The 16,624-nt window shown below is 31.4% G+C and overlaps 2 protein-coding genes across 2 annotated transcripts in view; one reads left to right on the top strand and one right to left on the bottom strand.

Annotated features, from left to right (window-relative positions):
- Nucleotides 1–665, bottom strand: part of LOC124369901 (IQ motif and SEC7 domain-containing protein 1-like) — a 71,573-nt gene extending 70,908 nt beyond the window's left edge. Inside the window, 1 exon segment of the mRNA XM_046828063.1 lies at nt 283–665. Coding sequence (XP_046684019.1) covers nt 283–512 — 230 coding nt within the window. The 5' untranslated portion in view covers nt 513–665.
- Nucleotides 666–4,991: 4,326 nt separating this feature from the next.
- Nucleotides 4,992–16,624, top strand: part of LOC124369900 (kinesin-like protein KLP2) — a 49,765-nt gene continuing 38,132 nt past the window's right edge. Inside the window, exons 1-5 of the mRNA XM_046828060.1 lie at nt 4,992–5,266; nt 10,157–10,289; nt 13,017–13,157; nt 13,858–14,015; nt 16,004–16,147. Coding sequence (XP_046684016.1) covers nt 5,199–5,266; nt 10,157–10,289; nt 13,017–13,157; nt 13,858–14,015; nt 16,004–16,147 — 644 coding nt within the window. The 5' untranslated portion in view covers nt 4,992–5,198. The remainder of the gene's footprint in view (nt 5,267–10,156; nt 10,290–13,016; nt 13,158–13,857; nt 14,016–16,003; nt 16,148–16,624) is intronic.

Here is a 16,624-nt window from a genome sequence, read left to right as displayed (position 1 = left end):
TCTGTGATTGTAATTTACCGTATTCAACGTAGAGGCTTTATTGAAATATGTCTACACTATTTAAATCATCCTAGGAACCTATAGCTTAAAATAACCTATTACAAGAATGAAAGGTCCAGGAATGCATTCGACAACTGTCTTCCTTTCATTTTATTGTTATACTTTTTATAATACTACATTTAATTTTTCGATCATGAATTTACCTAATCTGTCTGCTTTGCATTAGACAAAGTGTAATCATCAATGTCAAACTAGCCTACCCATATAAGATCATCATCTTACCTGTCATCATGTATCCTCTTGAGATCTGCAATCTCTAACTCAAATTTTAAACGGCTAACTTCACAAAGTAAGAGATCTCTTTCAGTCATAACTGTATCCAGTTTATTTTTGAGTTCTTCTATTTGCTGACACTGTTCGTTTATTATCATAAGCGTTTCTTCTGAAGTAGGCTTGTCACTGACACCATCACTAACACTGTTGAAGGTTCTGTGATGAATGTCACCACTCATGATTGATTGTCACTTATAATATCGAAATTAAAAACATTATATAAGTTGCAACAACTAATTAAAAACAATACACTGTTTTAAAAGCAAAAGCCATTAACATTTTTAGTAAATAGAATGAACCTTTCAAAGATCGATCTCCGATTACTACACTAACGCAGGCTGACCAACAAATCTGGAACGATACAATGTTTCATAAAATTCCCTAGTTCACTTACATGAATGAATTCACCTTCTTAAGTACTTACAACTAAATATTGAATTTACTTTTTACTTTTATTAATTTGCGTTTAATGAGTATAATCCCTACAAAAAACATAAAAACACTTTTTGTTTATTTATTTATTGAAAATCCTTTATATAAAATTTAAGGAAATTGTAAGCAAACGGTTTAAAACCAGTTAAAATTTCTTTACAGGTCCAGCATTTTCCACTTCATTATACAAAGCAAAATACATATAAAATGCAAAATAAACACTAATACAAAAATAACACGTAACTCCCAAAAAGTATTATTGGAATAATCTTGTATTATTAATACCAAATTATGTATGCCTTTCGATCTGTTAACAAAGTCTATAAACCATCAACAAACAACAATATGTATAAAAACAACTAAAAAGGACAACATTGATAAGGAGTTAAAAGTTGATTCCATATATTTGTATATTACATTCAATTAACTGTATTAAATCTCATATTTACCTATTCACTTCTTTCGGGTCTTCTTTGATATTACTGAAACTATCTATGAAAAGGGGAGCCACATTACCAACCATCAATAAACAGGTCTTAATAGTACATTTAATGTTTCGGAATGTTTATCTTAGAAACGCTCCCCTGGTTCTATTAGCAATGCATGTTTATTTATTTATTTATTCCAACAGCATACAATTTTTTTATAAACAAAATACAGTATTTAAGAAAACAATTTCTTACAAGCAAAAATAATTACAAGATTGTAAATAATGGAGTCAAAAAGTGCAAAAATACAATAAATAGTTAAAAAAAGGAACTAGAAAAGAAACAAGAAAGATTGCAATCATAGGTATACATCACAACAATAACAATGGGGCTAATATACAAGATAATAGTAGTAGTAATAATAATAATAATGTCAAAAAACAGATATGATTAAAAGACAATAAAGTAAATTCACTACAGATTGTTCCTTGAATAAATGATGAGGAGTTTAGCTAGAAACCCCTAAATAATAATAATAATAAACAAAATAAAATAATTAATTAATAGTATTAATAACTAAAAAAAATTTAAAGAAATATCAGTTAACAACTTTATATGAGAAACAACAATATACTATATAAACTTAACACCTAAATAGACTATAAGTCTCAATAATAAAAGACTTTAAAGAGAAAATATCGATAAAAATTGCTAAATGACAACAATAATAACGAAATAAGACAAATAATAGAATATATATATAACCTTGGACAGCAAGAAGAAACAAAAAATGAACAAAGGAGCCCGAACAAACTAGTACTCACTCTCATTGCACATCACTTTTAAAGGAATTCACCCTCGTAATATTGAAAGTCTAGGAAACTTTGGGGTGATGGTCAACTTATTTACTGGTGGAAGGCCTGTGAGGGTGACAAACGATGGATCTAGTGGGCTGCATGTGATAAGGAGTGTATTAGAACGGTAGGATGTGTTTTCTTCTTTTTTTGGAAAATGAAGTTTATTTGGATTGATTCCAATATATAGGATGCCACTTTAAGTGTACTATATTACTTAATTTCATAAGGCAATGTTGTTAATAGTTATTATAAAGTGTGATGTGTTACTTATTTAGATACAATATTGTATTTAATATTACTTAGATTAGTAGAAAACGGGCAATAGTCCTAACTCCACCTTTTTTTAGTAAATATAGATTATTCGGTTGGTGGCAGAATCCTTATAGAAGCAGCGAGGTATTGGGCCTTCGTGTGATCATCAACTCATATCTTATTTGGGATCCTCGAGTGTTAGCGGCTGTAATAACGCTTTTCACAACCATGGCTTCATCTGGGGCTCGCTTAGTCGTTCAATGATCTTCGAAGTCTGAAAGCTCTCTAGTGTTCTCTGGATCGACATCGTATGGAGTACTGCAGCATGATCTGGTTTCCTTATCAACAATACCTCAAATTGGAGCTGGAGAAAGTCCAGGAACGTTTCCTGCGTCTAGTAGTAATTTGTCTTGGATACAGGTGCCCGAATGTGCCAACGGAAAAAAGTTGCTACTTCTCTGAATCTTAACTCATTAGAGACCAGGCGCTTCACTCAAGAAGTTCTTTTTTCCATTATTTGGTGAATTTTTAATTGTGTTGTACCGATCTATTGCAGAGAGTGAGTTGCAGGGCCTCGGTTGGGACTCGTACCAGGGATCTTTTCCTCAGGCCCAGGTATACACGTCCTATGCTGTCAACAGTACATTGTTGAGAATACAACGGCATACCAACAGCATCATGGATAGAGTGGACATATTTAATTCCACAACGTAGACATTCCGGAGAAAGACTCGTCCGCCTACATAACATGTTGACAGCTTCACAACAAAAACATACAAAGATGCATCTTGTTATGCATATTTCTATCTTTACCTTAATTTTTTTTAATAAGTCGTTTTCTTTAATGTGGAACATAGTATATTGTACACTATAAATGATTGTTAATTATTTCTAATTGTTCTTTAGTCTCTGAGTTGTGTGCTGAAGTCGTTATTTAGTTTGTTACGGCTTGTTGTTATTTTTGCTTGTTTATATGCTATGCATTGAATAATTATTGATATGCAATAGATTATTCCATTCAATTAAGGAACTAAAAACAACAATAATCTGTGATTTATGAAAATATAAATCAATCATTTCTATAACTAATAGTTTTAGTAATTACCTCCGTCATATATACCAATGGAAATGTATTCAATTAAATTACTCCTTATGTCAGTAAGCATTTCCCAGGACAAAAGAATATTTAATAAGACAATATTTTCGTAAACTAATTTTTATTTCAGTCATCACAATAAAAATATATATCAATTCAATGTTAATACATAATGCAAAGTCTTTTCTTATACCAGGAAATAATTAATTACATACTCTAGTACGGTATGTAAAATGCGTTTATGAGAGCTTTACCTTGATCTTACTTCCTTTACACCCAGTCATTATTTAACAATGGTTTAGGTGGGTTTTATATTGATGTATATTGATAACGAATAGTAGCTATCTTCCTATCTAAATTAAGTAGGCTAATATTTATTAAAGCAATGTTATAACTCATGTAACAAAAATGAAACCTAAGAATTTTCCACCTGGGAACTATTGTATTACTGCGAAGAAAACCGTACAATTTCCAAATACGTGTGGTGAATATAATAAGCTCATTATTGAAAGATCATACAATATTATTTGTAATAGAGTTATCAATATAACTAAGAGCTATATTATTAAGGACTTAATTTGTTTTTCCATATTGTTTATAATATATGGATTCCAGATAAGTGAGATAAGTGCCTATAAATTCGACGACAGACAGTTTTTATCGCTTTTGAGTTGAGAAAGTAACGCAAGCTGAAAAAGTGAGATAGACTACCAGAAGTTTTGGATACTGTCCTTTACAAACGATGATTGATATTTCTTCCACGGTACACATGGAAAGTAGCTGAGAATTTAAACTGAACTCATGACAAATATAGCTGAATTAATTCTCGTTTCAATTAGATTAGCATGGTCAGCAAATGGAGTAAAAGTTTTAAGATTATTTTACACTGTGACATGATAGGCATTCAGGCTGTAATTATTTCTTTATAACTCAAACGACAACACAAGGAAGTAGAATCTAAAGATGTCCTCATCCGTACACTAATGAATATAGTGTCGGCTCTCTAACTGAGAGATCATAGCTTCAAATCCTGGATAGGTCTAATAGTATACAAACATGAATGTCGTGTACTACGGAGCCAGAATAGCTGAACGCTGACGTTTAAAAGAGTGTAAACAATCTATAGACGAAACCCATACGTACTCTAAAAACGCAGTGTTAGTGATTTTATATATCACTGAACGATGAGAAATTCTGTTTCCTTCATACTCCAGAACCTGTGTGTGTTGACCGTATTGGAATATTTTGATTTGCTACATACTAACTTTGTTATACCGAATTAGTCGTAAGCGCTCTTACTGCCAGATTAGTAAGTAATTATCGACAGTAATTGTGTTACCAGTCTTTTTGGTAATTTTCGACCAGTACGCCACTGTAATATCTGAATCAGTAAATTAAAAAAAGCATTTGTTTTGGCAATTAACGATTTTAACTATTCATATTCAAGTTGAGCCAGATTTATTTTCTCACCTACTGGCTTTATTAACCACGGCGCCGTCATATTCTGTTGCACAAAGAAGAAGAAGAAGAGGAGCTAAATTTTAGCGCTTGTTTAAGAAGGCTTGGAAGTTGTGGAAGCATTCAAAATTAAAAGTTCGTTTGTTGTTGTTTTTGTTGAGTTTGGTGAAGTAAGGGAATGCTTGTTTTATCCTGAAATTGAAGTTTTGTAAACGTTTTTTTATCAAGGGATTATTTGTTTATTGTTTGGAGCAGTGCCTTTATTTAGTGTATTTAATTAGTTTGCATTTAACTTATTGTTTTATTTTATAAATAAGCTATATTAAATTGGACCTATTAATAATGAGTAGTAGAAGTGGGACTGAATCATCAGATTCTGAGTTAAGGATACACACTTTTATTAGAGTGAAGTGAGTACTTAAAGTTGTTATGATTTTTACCTATGCTTATTTTCATTATCAAAGGTGTTAATCTTCCATAAAACACTGAACCACTCTTTGGCTTTAAGCCCATTTAATTTGGTTTTGGAATGTAGTTTAATCTGATAATCTGACTCCTATGCTCTGGGGGTCAGCCAATTATGTATGGTTTAATTTATAGTTCTATTTTAGATGTGACTTTTTCATGTACTTGTTTATTTTTAAATATATATGACCATGTTTTATCTCCTGCATGAATCTGTGAAACTTATATTAGGAAGTAGCATATTGTGTTTTTTATAGTTAATGGCCAGATAAATTATATGATTACCGGTGATCCAGATTTTGGAAAATGAGTGAATCCACAGTGCCTGGGAATCACTATCCACAGAAATCAAGTTCACCACTGAAATAAAATAATTTTACTTACTGTAGCCTTATTATTATTTTTTCACAAATTATTAACACTACAAAAAATAATTTTTACACTAATCTATACAGTTAAAGGTGATAACGTAATTGAGTATACCTAGGCCTAGTTATGTCTCTCATCGAATAAATTGTTGTCTTATTGACGGTATGAAAGTTTTATTTAACATTTTTTTACAATTTTCTATCAACAAAATTTACTGTTATAAAATGTACACATAGATGTTTACAAGATCTTTAGATAGTTTAATAAACTTCCATTATGTTTATACATTTATGGACATTACTACACGTAATTCTTTAATATAGCCTACTTATTTAAAATTACAATAAATATTAAAAGCTAATATTTTCAACTTTACTTTATAAAACACATCCAAAAATTAGCTCTTGAACTCGCCGTCTATTATTCCTGCGCTGGCTCGTCTATATCGGCTGATTTGCAAAGGGTAACCATTGTTTTAGTAAAACTTGTGTTTTTTCAGCATGAAATGAATAATAATTTGGCTATATTCTAAAGCAAAGAAAATTGTCTCACAAAGATAATGCAGCATTAACCAGTTATTGTCATAAAATCGAAGTGTCAAACTGCAATTTTTGATTTCCATGACACTGTTTTAGCATAATTAAAGTAGGCTATTCAAATAATGGAAAATAGGTCTAGGGACTACCTTACAGTATATATTGTTATACTATAAAGTGTGCATAAAATTGAAATAGGCCTATGTCATACTAAAACTTCTAAAAAAACTTTAGTATTTATTTGGATTTGCTGCCTCATTTTCTCTGCTAAAAATTGTTCAGAACTATTCTTATATTGTGTACTAATACACCAAGAGAATATTTAGGGTGAGGAAACATGAAAAAAGTTAAGGAAGTTATAGCAGTTGACGCTCGGGTAGCCTGGTTGGTTCTCGGGCAGGTTAATTGACCCTCGGATAGGTCTGATATTCACGTAATTAAGTTAAACACGAGTGTTCATTAGTTAGTTTACCTCAAATAATAACAGTAATTCAGTATTTTAAGTAAATCCAGTGAAAAATAACTGAAATATTTCAACTTTAATAAAGGTAGTATGCATGCTCCGTAGTTACTCTTAAAGCTAGTTCTCAGCGCAACAGTTAAAATTATTTAGGTTGTTAGTGATTTAACTATAAATTTAGACTAGTGACTGTAATTATATAGTAAAAGGAATAAAAAGGAGTTAATTTTTTAGTTACTTTATGTCAAAAAATGTATGGTCATGGAAGTTTACGGAGAGTACTTATGTTATATCTCACAACGTATCTGCTAGTAATGTGGCGTATCTGCTAGCACTAAAAGGGTTATATTTGAACAATGTTGTATTGGTACTAATTAGGTACTAATTTCAACATATTGGCCTATTTTCTACAACTTAGTAACCATATGTTATAATTATTTTACAAACAGTTATTCTATATTTTTTTTTTCTATACTTGAAGTCTATTCGTTCTTCAGCATGTTAATTGCTATTTGTCTCATGCACTGCTTAATACTCAATATTTCAGCAGTATTTATCATGCTGTTGGAAAATCTATCTGCACTGGTGACTTGTGTTTTCTCTAAACCGAACTACTTATTACCAGTGTTTACACTCATTATAGTGACCTGCTGAAAATGATTCTCTAACTTATACCAGTATAGAATTATTTGAGGAACTCATAAAAAAAATATTTGCAATGGATGTAAAGGATAGAATCAACAGATAGTTGATACTATAATGATAAAATACGAGGCTGACTAGAAAATCAATTTTTATAGTTATTTAAAAGATCCAATGACAGACGTTATGAGATTATTTTCTTATTTTTTCAGATTACAAGGTACAACCTAACATATATAGATTTATGAACACTTCAAAGCTCTATATAAAATCAAAGAAGATTTAGTTCAATGTTGTTCATTTTCCGCTTCTCGTATTGACTAGTCTAAATTACTATTCTTTGCTTGTACAATATATCAATTATACTTCCAGCAGTATTCACCATACATTTCATTAGGCTATATGTTTGAATTTGCCAAATAAGTGTGAAGGTTTCTGATTTATCATGAGTTGTCAATGTATAAAGTGTAAGTTACTTTATTAAATGAACATGGTTGCAGAAAGAACACATTGTTGTTTCTGAGAATGAATTGTACATACATGTATGAATTTTTGTATAAACTATTATTTGAACCATACAGAAAGTTCTGTGTCCTCGCTGTACCATGAAAATGCTGCCTTTTTTTCAAAATATGAATTAATACTGTACTACAGTTTCAGTGGACAAATTTTCTGTAGTAGCCTATCATTTTTAGTCTATATACAGTATGCACTAGAAACTATTTGATAAACTTCTTGGGAATGTTTTTTAGAAGTCAAAATCAGATTTTATAATTATAACCATTTAAAGTTAGGGCCCAGAAATCTTCAGCAAATAAATCGTTAAACAAAATAACAAACTTAGCTTACACTATTAGGACAAAGGTTACAAAAAGAGAATTTCCCATGTTTTAGATGCACAGAATTCATTTATAATAATAAAAAAAATCATCTGGGAAGTTTAAAAATATATTTTTTGAGATATATTTTTTAATGGACAATATTTTATGCTACATTACCAAATTTATATTTATATCAAATTATAAAATTTTGCTGTATCATTTGATATTTGGATGAAAAATTGAAGAAATGTTATATCTTACATTTCATGGATACAGTTAACAGTTTCCAAGAAATTTTAATTTGATAGTGGGAATCTTATGCAATATCCATGACTGGAAAATAACATAATAGCCCAAATGAAAATATAAGAGGAGACTAGCATGTTTATAGTCTTAACTACCATGACTTTTCAGTTCTAACTGGGAGGAGATAATTACTCAATCCTAGTAAGGTACAGAACCAATCATTTTGTTCAAGTAGTGTGGCTTTTTTAGGCCCATTGTAGTCATTTAATTTTTAATTAATTTCAATGAACTACCATTTTGTACTGGGTTGAGATAGAAAGCTCTACTTTCCACTGTTCTTCTTCTTTTATCAAGACCTTTTTAATGAGGAGTCACTTAATGGGTCTTTACATTTAAAAATTGTGAGCCAACCCCAAAATCCCACTTTGGGGAAATGGCCAAAGTTGTAACAGTTGTGGACTAAAAAGTTCACTTCTATTTCCTAGAAAAGTGTCCCGAGTCACATCCCTCCATCTTTATCCATAAAAAACTGAACAGAGTTTATCCATACTTTTAACTCACACTGTATGTTAAATTTCCTAAGTACAGAGTAAACATTTTAATCACTTGTTATGAAGTCATTAGCTTGGATTCTTCTTCAACTTGATCGGAAACTAGACATGTCTTTATAAGAAGAATTTGCTTTTTCTTATTCAAAACAGTAACTTGACTGATGCATGAGCACGATCTAACTAAATCTGAACAAGTAACTTTAAAAAATATAACAGGCACCAACTAGAATAAAGTTAACTTTACAGTCGAAACTTTAGTTTTCCATTTTTATCAGGGTCTTCCTTAATTACACCCCTCTTTCAGGCTACCTTTAATTTATGAATATATGCAAATTTTGGTTTGAACAGTGTACACAAAGTGAATACAAGTTCAAAATAGCTGAATTTGGATAAGTTACAAATTTTTTAATACATACTCTTTCTTAAATCACTTAGCTTCTTAAGTTTACTTGAAAAGAAACATCTATACACAATTTATAATATAATACCTTAGCACAAAAAGAAAAACAATTTGATGTAGCATCCAAAGATTGTTTTTGTGATGTTGAACATATTTGTGAAGTTATAATATGAAGAATGAGTTATTTTTACACCTTGATACACAAAAAGAATCACCACTCCTGAAATTCAGTAAAAATTAAATATGATACAATAAAAAACGGATCTATTTTTCTGGGACGTTGAATGTATTTGTGAAGTTACAGTATGAAATGCAATTTTTCAGATCTTTAATTTCACATGGAAAGAAATTACAACATCAGGAATTAGGTAGAAATAAAAATGCAATCAAAGCTAGTGTTCATTCTCTAGGATTTTGTATACATTTGTGAAGTTGTAATCTAAAGAAACACTTGACTTTAGATGATGTTTAGATTCCAGAGAAATCCCCTCTTTTGGAGTTTAGTGGAAATGAATTGAATAAATGAATAAATAATGAATAAATGATTTATTTCCAGTTTTTTTTTTTTTTTATATATATATATATATAATAATACAATACTTGTAAATCGTTTGGAAATATTACTGGTCACTTTTACAAGTAATGTGACCAGCTATAATAAAAATAAAATACAACTGAATAACAAAACTAAAACGTTAACAAAACTAAAACGTTAACAAAACTAAAAAATTAGCAGTTAACGCTGATATTTCTTTCTAGGATATTGAACGTATTTGTGAAGTTTAATTCTAATGTAATGGTTGTTTTCAGACCTCTAGATTCAAATGAAGAGAAGTCGCCACGACTGGAATTTGGTAGAGATAATGTTACCATCAAAGCTGATAGTGGAAAAAACCCCAAAACACTGCCGTTTGATAAAGTGTTTAATGAGACTGCTTCACAGGTACGTTATAATAGAATCAATAACTTGGGTTAGTAAGCCGCATGAGTTATAAGACAAACTCTAAAGACAATCAGTTATATAAGTTGATGAGTAACGGTTAGTTTAGCAATTCAACTGTGTGAAGAGTTTTGACGCAAAGAGAGCAGCTTTTCTCAATATAAGAGGATAGGCCTTTAATAGTGTTAGTATTATAATATGAATATCCGAATTCAATTTTTGGATCTCAATCATTTCAGTCAATAGAGCAGCAGTTTAAATCTTTCAGATTGTTTGAATTATCATCTATGTGTATGTTGTCCTAAACAAAACAATCAAAGCTTGCCCCAAAAGGGCAAGTAACAAATGGATCACAAAAGGAATTTTGGTTTCGAGAGAAACACTAGCATTTTTCTCAGAAATTCAAAAAACAACTGAAAACGAAGAATTCAAAATTTTTTAAATAAATTAGAAAATCATTTATAGAAAAGTGATTCAAGCCGCGAAAGCATATTATGTCTCTAAATCAATTATGTTGTCAAAGAATATTTCTAAAATTGTTCGGGACATCATAAATAATAAAAATAATTTACAGAAACAAATCAAAGTCAAAATTGGGGATACACTGGTGGAGGATGCGATTGAGATTGTGAATGAATATAACATATTTTTTACACCCGTTGCTTGGAGCAATGTCCTTGTCCACTACCTCCTCAAGGAAACCCTATGCACTAGCAGAGTCCGATTACCTCATTGGCACTGGCTCCTGTACTTGAGGATGAGCTTGAGAAAACCATTCAGCTGTTCCCACCAAAATAATCAAACGATATTAATTTGATGTCAACATGGCTCATAAAATGCTTAAGGCATATTGTGGGACTATTAACCCAATTAATGAAAATGTCTTTTGAACAAGGAGTTTTTCCCTCACTCTTTAAAACAGCGAAAGTAACACCAATCTTTGAGAAAGGCGATCAATTCTCTACAAATAATTATATGCCTGTCTCAATTTTGCCGGTTCTTAGCAAAATATTCGAAAAACTGTTTTCGACCAAAATGCTTCTATTTTTAACAGGTACAAGCTCTCAACCAGGCGACGAACCAGATGCTAGTATCGGGGAAAAGCTTCTTAGCCTAATTAAGGGCACAAAGATAGGCTTACCCCTCTAACATCAAAGGGGCACACAATAAGCTCAGGTTGACATGTGAGGATCTGTGAATCCACCCTAATACCCTAACGCAAAAAAAAAAAAAAAAAAAAAAAAAAAAAAAAAAACAGGTACAACCTGCTTTCTGAGAACTAATTTGGATTCAGAAAGAGTAAGTCAACCATAGACTCAGTATTAAGTCTAGTGGACATCGTTGTAGAGAGGATGGAAGGTCGTAATCCCATATTAAATGTATTTCTTGACTCATCCAAAGTATTCGACTGTGTTTAACACGCCAAACTGCATAACAAATTTGAATTTCATGGCATCAGAGGTGTGCCACTGCAGTGGTTTAGCTCATTCCTAAACCATATAACACAAATTGTCCAGATCTTAAATACATTCTCTGAACCGATTCACATTAGATTTGGGTCCTAATTTTTTTCTAATCTATGTCAATGACATAGGGTCATTATTACTGCAGGGAAGACTTGTAAAGTACGCAGATGACACGACACCATGTTTCAGTAACAAATCTAAAACAATCCTGGAACAACAATATTTTATGGACATTACAGTTGTGTCTAACATTTTAATAACCTACATCTCGCAGTAAACTTTTCAAAATCAAGTTTCCTGACTTTCACATTGCGATCAGGAGGTTCCAATGACAAGCCAGGCGTCTTATTGGATGATACTATGATAAATGAGGTGGATTGTTTGAAATTCCTTGGAATATTCTTAGATCGGAGATTGACTTGAAATGTTCATATTGACCATGTTTGCTCCAGGCTGTCCTCAGGCATCTAGGACATTGGCCAAATATTGCCCTATTCAGGTTCTGAGGACAGCATATTACGGCTTGGTTGGTTACCCACACCTTACCTACGGTTTGGTGTTGTGGGGGGGCAGTGCAAATTGTCAGTTCTTAAGAGCTTGTAAAATGCAAAAACAAGCAATTCGGATAATTGGAAAACTGAAGTTCAGAGAATCTTGCAAGGAAGCCTTCAAACAGTTACAACTCTTGACTCTGTCTAGTCTACATTTTAGAGACGACCTTATTTTGAATGCAGAAATTTGCCCTGACAAGGCAAGACATACATGGATATGAGACAAGAGGCAGATACGCCTAACAAACGGGGAAACATGACGGGGGTTTATGAACACTTACCCTCACAGGCAGGGGTTCGTTTTATCAACAAGTTGGCAAACTCGATAAAGAATGTCCCGACGCCCAAGGTTTTAAAAACTTATTTGAAACGCGTTTTAGCGTTCTAAGCATTTCATAGTGCTGATGAGTTTTTTCACATGCAACTGGGTGACCGTTCAATCAGTAGACTGACAACCGGAGCTGTAAGTGCAAATATTGGCAGGAATGAGTGAGGTATGAGAGCATATAATATATTTTTGAGTGGTGCTTCAATGTTGTGCGTTTGTAAAAACTTTTAGCAACTAATTCTGACGATGTCATACATTTTATAATGTCTACAGCAATAAAGAAATTTGAATTTGTTTGATTTGAAATTATTAAAGAATTCTATAGTTTTTATGATTATAGTATTATTTATGTTGACTGGTATACAAATAAAATGTTGTGTTGCAGAAAAGAGTGTATGAAACAGTTGTGAAACCATTGGTTAAAGAAGTGTTGCAAGGCTACAACTGCACCGTTTTTGCATATGGACAAACAAGTACTGGAAAGACATACACAATGTCGGGAGATTTTGAATCGCTTGGTGAAAATGTAAGTCAACCCTATATATTGTTATTACCGTAATTAAGAACTTACTAAAATTAATCTACCTTTTGTACCTTGTTTATGATAAAAATACATGAATAACTCTTGTGTGATGGGTTGTAAATATATCAGTAAAAGTAGTGTTTGTATTTCACTTACAAGATGTTATTCCCCGAAGTTCTATTTGATTCAGGATTTCTTTTGGAAGACATAAACTGTGAAGTTAATGACAAGTGTTTAAAAAATAAAGAAACGTGGTGATGAACATGACACAGTCAAACTTCACAAATGAAAGTTTTGGTGACATGAAGTCACTGTCAGGATTTGAACCACTGATCCTTGACTTATAAGGAAAGCAACTTAACCACTCAGCTATCAGACCTAAGAGATAATCATATCAATCAAATACCAAGATTTAATACAAAAATAACAAGCAAGGAAAAATCTTACTATCCAGATTTGCTTTAATTCAATTATGACTGTGTTAAAAGACATGACATTTATATTTGTTCCTCTTTAAAAAACAAATTGTTTGGATTAAAAAATTCTGTATAGGACACCTCAATGTGACATATTATTTCTGACCACCTAAGAACTCTCTGATAGTGAAGGAATGGTGAAATACAATGCGATTTACCAGTAATTTAAAATAGGAAGGTGCCATATTTTGTGGCACTATTTCATTTTCTATTAATGTTGTTTTCAGAATATTCATTCTGGGATGATACCACGAGCTATGGCAGATATTTTTAGTGAACTTGAAAACTTAAAATGTGAATACCAGGTGAATATTTCATACTTGGAACTCTATAATGAGAAAATGAGAAGCCTGCTCAAATTTTACGATGATGAATTTAATATTCAGTAAGTATTTTCTTAGTTTAATTAATACCTTATTAATAAGTTAAGTTACATCAAATTCCATAGTGATAAGCAATACCTTGCACACAATATTTTTTCTCAGAAGGAGATTTAATGAATAAACTTAATAAAAAGATTGGATCACGTTAACATAGATCAAGATAGTAAACTGTATAGGGGTTATATAAACAGGTGTAAAATTTGGAGATTGACTTGGCTTATTTATAAACGTTTATATTAACACGATACCATTAGATATTATAAAACAAATTTTATTTAATAGGCCTATCCGGGAGATGGCACATATGGTGAAAATCTTAATGGAAGCTATATCAGTGTTTTCTATTCATAATTTAGTACTTTAAATGGAGAACATCACTCTCATCACACAAAGACTGTAAAGTTAGGTTGGCTTGCTATCCAGGTTGTAGCTATCACTTTGCGCTGATGTAGTCACACACAAAATGGTGTTGGGTTTTGGATCGATAAGAAGCAGCTGATGGTAATGAATAGAACGTAGACGTTGTTTGACACCCAGTTATCATTCTAACGCATTTAATCACCAATTTTATAAACTACAGTCACATGCATGGGAAGAGTTTAGTTCTGAACACATTTTTCTCAGCAGCTCTCATAGTCACAGTCCTGCTCAAAATCATGTTAATAGTTTTATTGTAATGAATCGGGGGAAGAAGTGTAACACGAATTTAACCCTTTAAATAGCATGTATCCATTTAGATACATCACCCTGTCTAAACTCATAGTGATATACTGCCAAGTAAAGAGTTAAACTAGCTAGCACAATAACTGGTTTAAGGTATATAATTGTGCTCTTCTACTCCTACAGTATTGACAATTCTAGCCACATGCAAGATAAGAATAATGAAAAGAATATAAAACAAAATAGTTACAATATTTTCAAATCAATCATGCTATTATCTTTGTATTGTGTGTATGTTTAAAGTAATCTGTTAACTTGAATGAATTGAATATCTCTTTTGTAATTTGAAACATGATTTTGAGTTATTGTGCACAGAAAATATTTCCTCCGTTTATTTGAGATTTGATCATGCATTTTAGAAAAAAAAACTAAACAAATTATTGGAATTCAATTATAATGTATTTTGAATGTATAAGTTATCTTATTTTATATAGATAAATTTAATCGTTAAAGTTGGTGCAAATAAAGAATATGTACTGTATTTCTGAGCTGAATATATAGTGGTATGTATGAATTTATAATACTTAAACTTTTGGCGTCAGCGGTATTTGACTCGGGCTGCCCATGATTAGGCCTGGGATTCTCATGTTCTTCGTATTGTTCCAGTTAAATACATCTAGCTCACTTATTATTTAGTTGATTGGTTGGTTTCAGTAGAATTTTTCTTGTAGAAAAATAAACTACAAATATTTCAAACCAATTAAACATACATTATGACCAATTAAATAATTTAATAACCTTGGATCAATTCGAAATTGTTATTTTATCTAGAAAAAAATATCAATAGTCTGTCATGTTGTAAAATAAACACAGAATAAAATCATTATCAAATATTAAATCTTAGTTGGATGTAATAAATATATCGATTGGGAATTGGTGAGACAATTCTTTTAGTCGATATATTTTAGGAATTACTTATAGAAGTTATTTATTCACCAAACCAGAAAGTATTGCAACAAAAAATGTGTTTATGTAAACCGGAAAAAAGCAATCAGATTGTTCAAACCTTTTTTTTAAGAAAATTAATTCTTTATCAAGCAAATTGTTAAAATTTGATGTAAAAATGTTATAATTTGGTATGGAATAAATGAGTAAAGAACGGAGCAATACGGAACGGCACAACAGGTATCTCGCATATGACCTAGCCCCTTGTTACTAGTGGAACAGACATAGTCCCGACTGACCCCAAAGGTTTAATTATTTTCTTTTAACTTGAGTGTGAGAAAAAATAAAATAAAATAGGCCTACATTGAGATTGGTACAATTTCAGAGTGTTGGAAGGCACCGATGGGAAGATCATTCTAAAAGGCCTAATCCTCACACCAGTCAAAACAAAAGAAGAGGCCTTAAACCTACTGAAAGCTGGAATGCAGAAGAAGCAAATAGCTTCAACGAAAATGAACATAAATTCCAGGTATGAGCTATTTAATCAGCGTGTTGTATTTAATTTATTATGGACTTCCTTAGCTTCTCAAGAAGAATCCTGAGAGTTGACTTGCATCTTGGACCAATATTATTCCTCCAACATTCTCTAAATTTTTTTATACATTCACAGTGTTTAGATTTTATTAAAGAAAAAATCATGTTCTTTGTATAAGTAGTAGTAAGAAATCGAGGAGAAGAGGATTTTTCAAACCTCAAGAAATTGAGGAGAAGAGGATTTTTCAAACCTCGGATCTGTCAAATGCCACATTTATACAAGCAAGCTACTCCAGCATTGGCATCTCCACACATGCAACAATCATTTGGATAGTCACAAGTTTTACATGTTTTGTAAATTTTTCTCTCAAAACCAGTTTGGGTTTACAACAAGAATAGGTTTTAGTTCATTTTTTTAGTTATATTCTTCCTGTTTCTTCCTCTTTATGTATGTATGTATATGTATATACAT

This window comes from Homalodisca vitripennis, chromosome X, assembly GCF_021130785.1.
Source record: "Homalodisca vitripennis isolate AUS2020 chromosome X, UT_GWSS_2.1, whole genome shotgun sequence".
NCBI classification, from domain to species: domain Eukaryota; kingdom Metazoa; phylum Arthropoda; class Insecta; order Hemiptera; family Cicadellidae; genus Homalodisca; species Homalodisca vitripennis.
The sequence above is the reverse complement of the archived record's forward strand: the minus strand, read 5'-3'. Positions and strand labels throughout refer to the sequence as shown.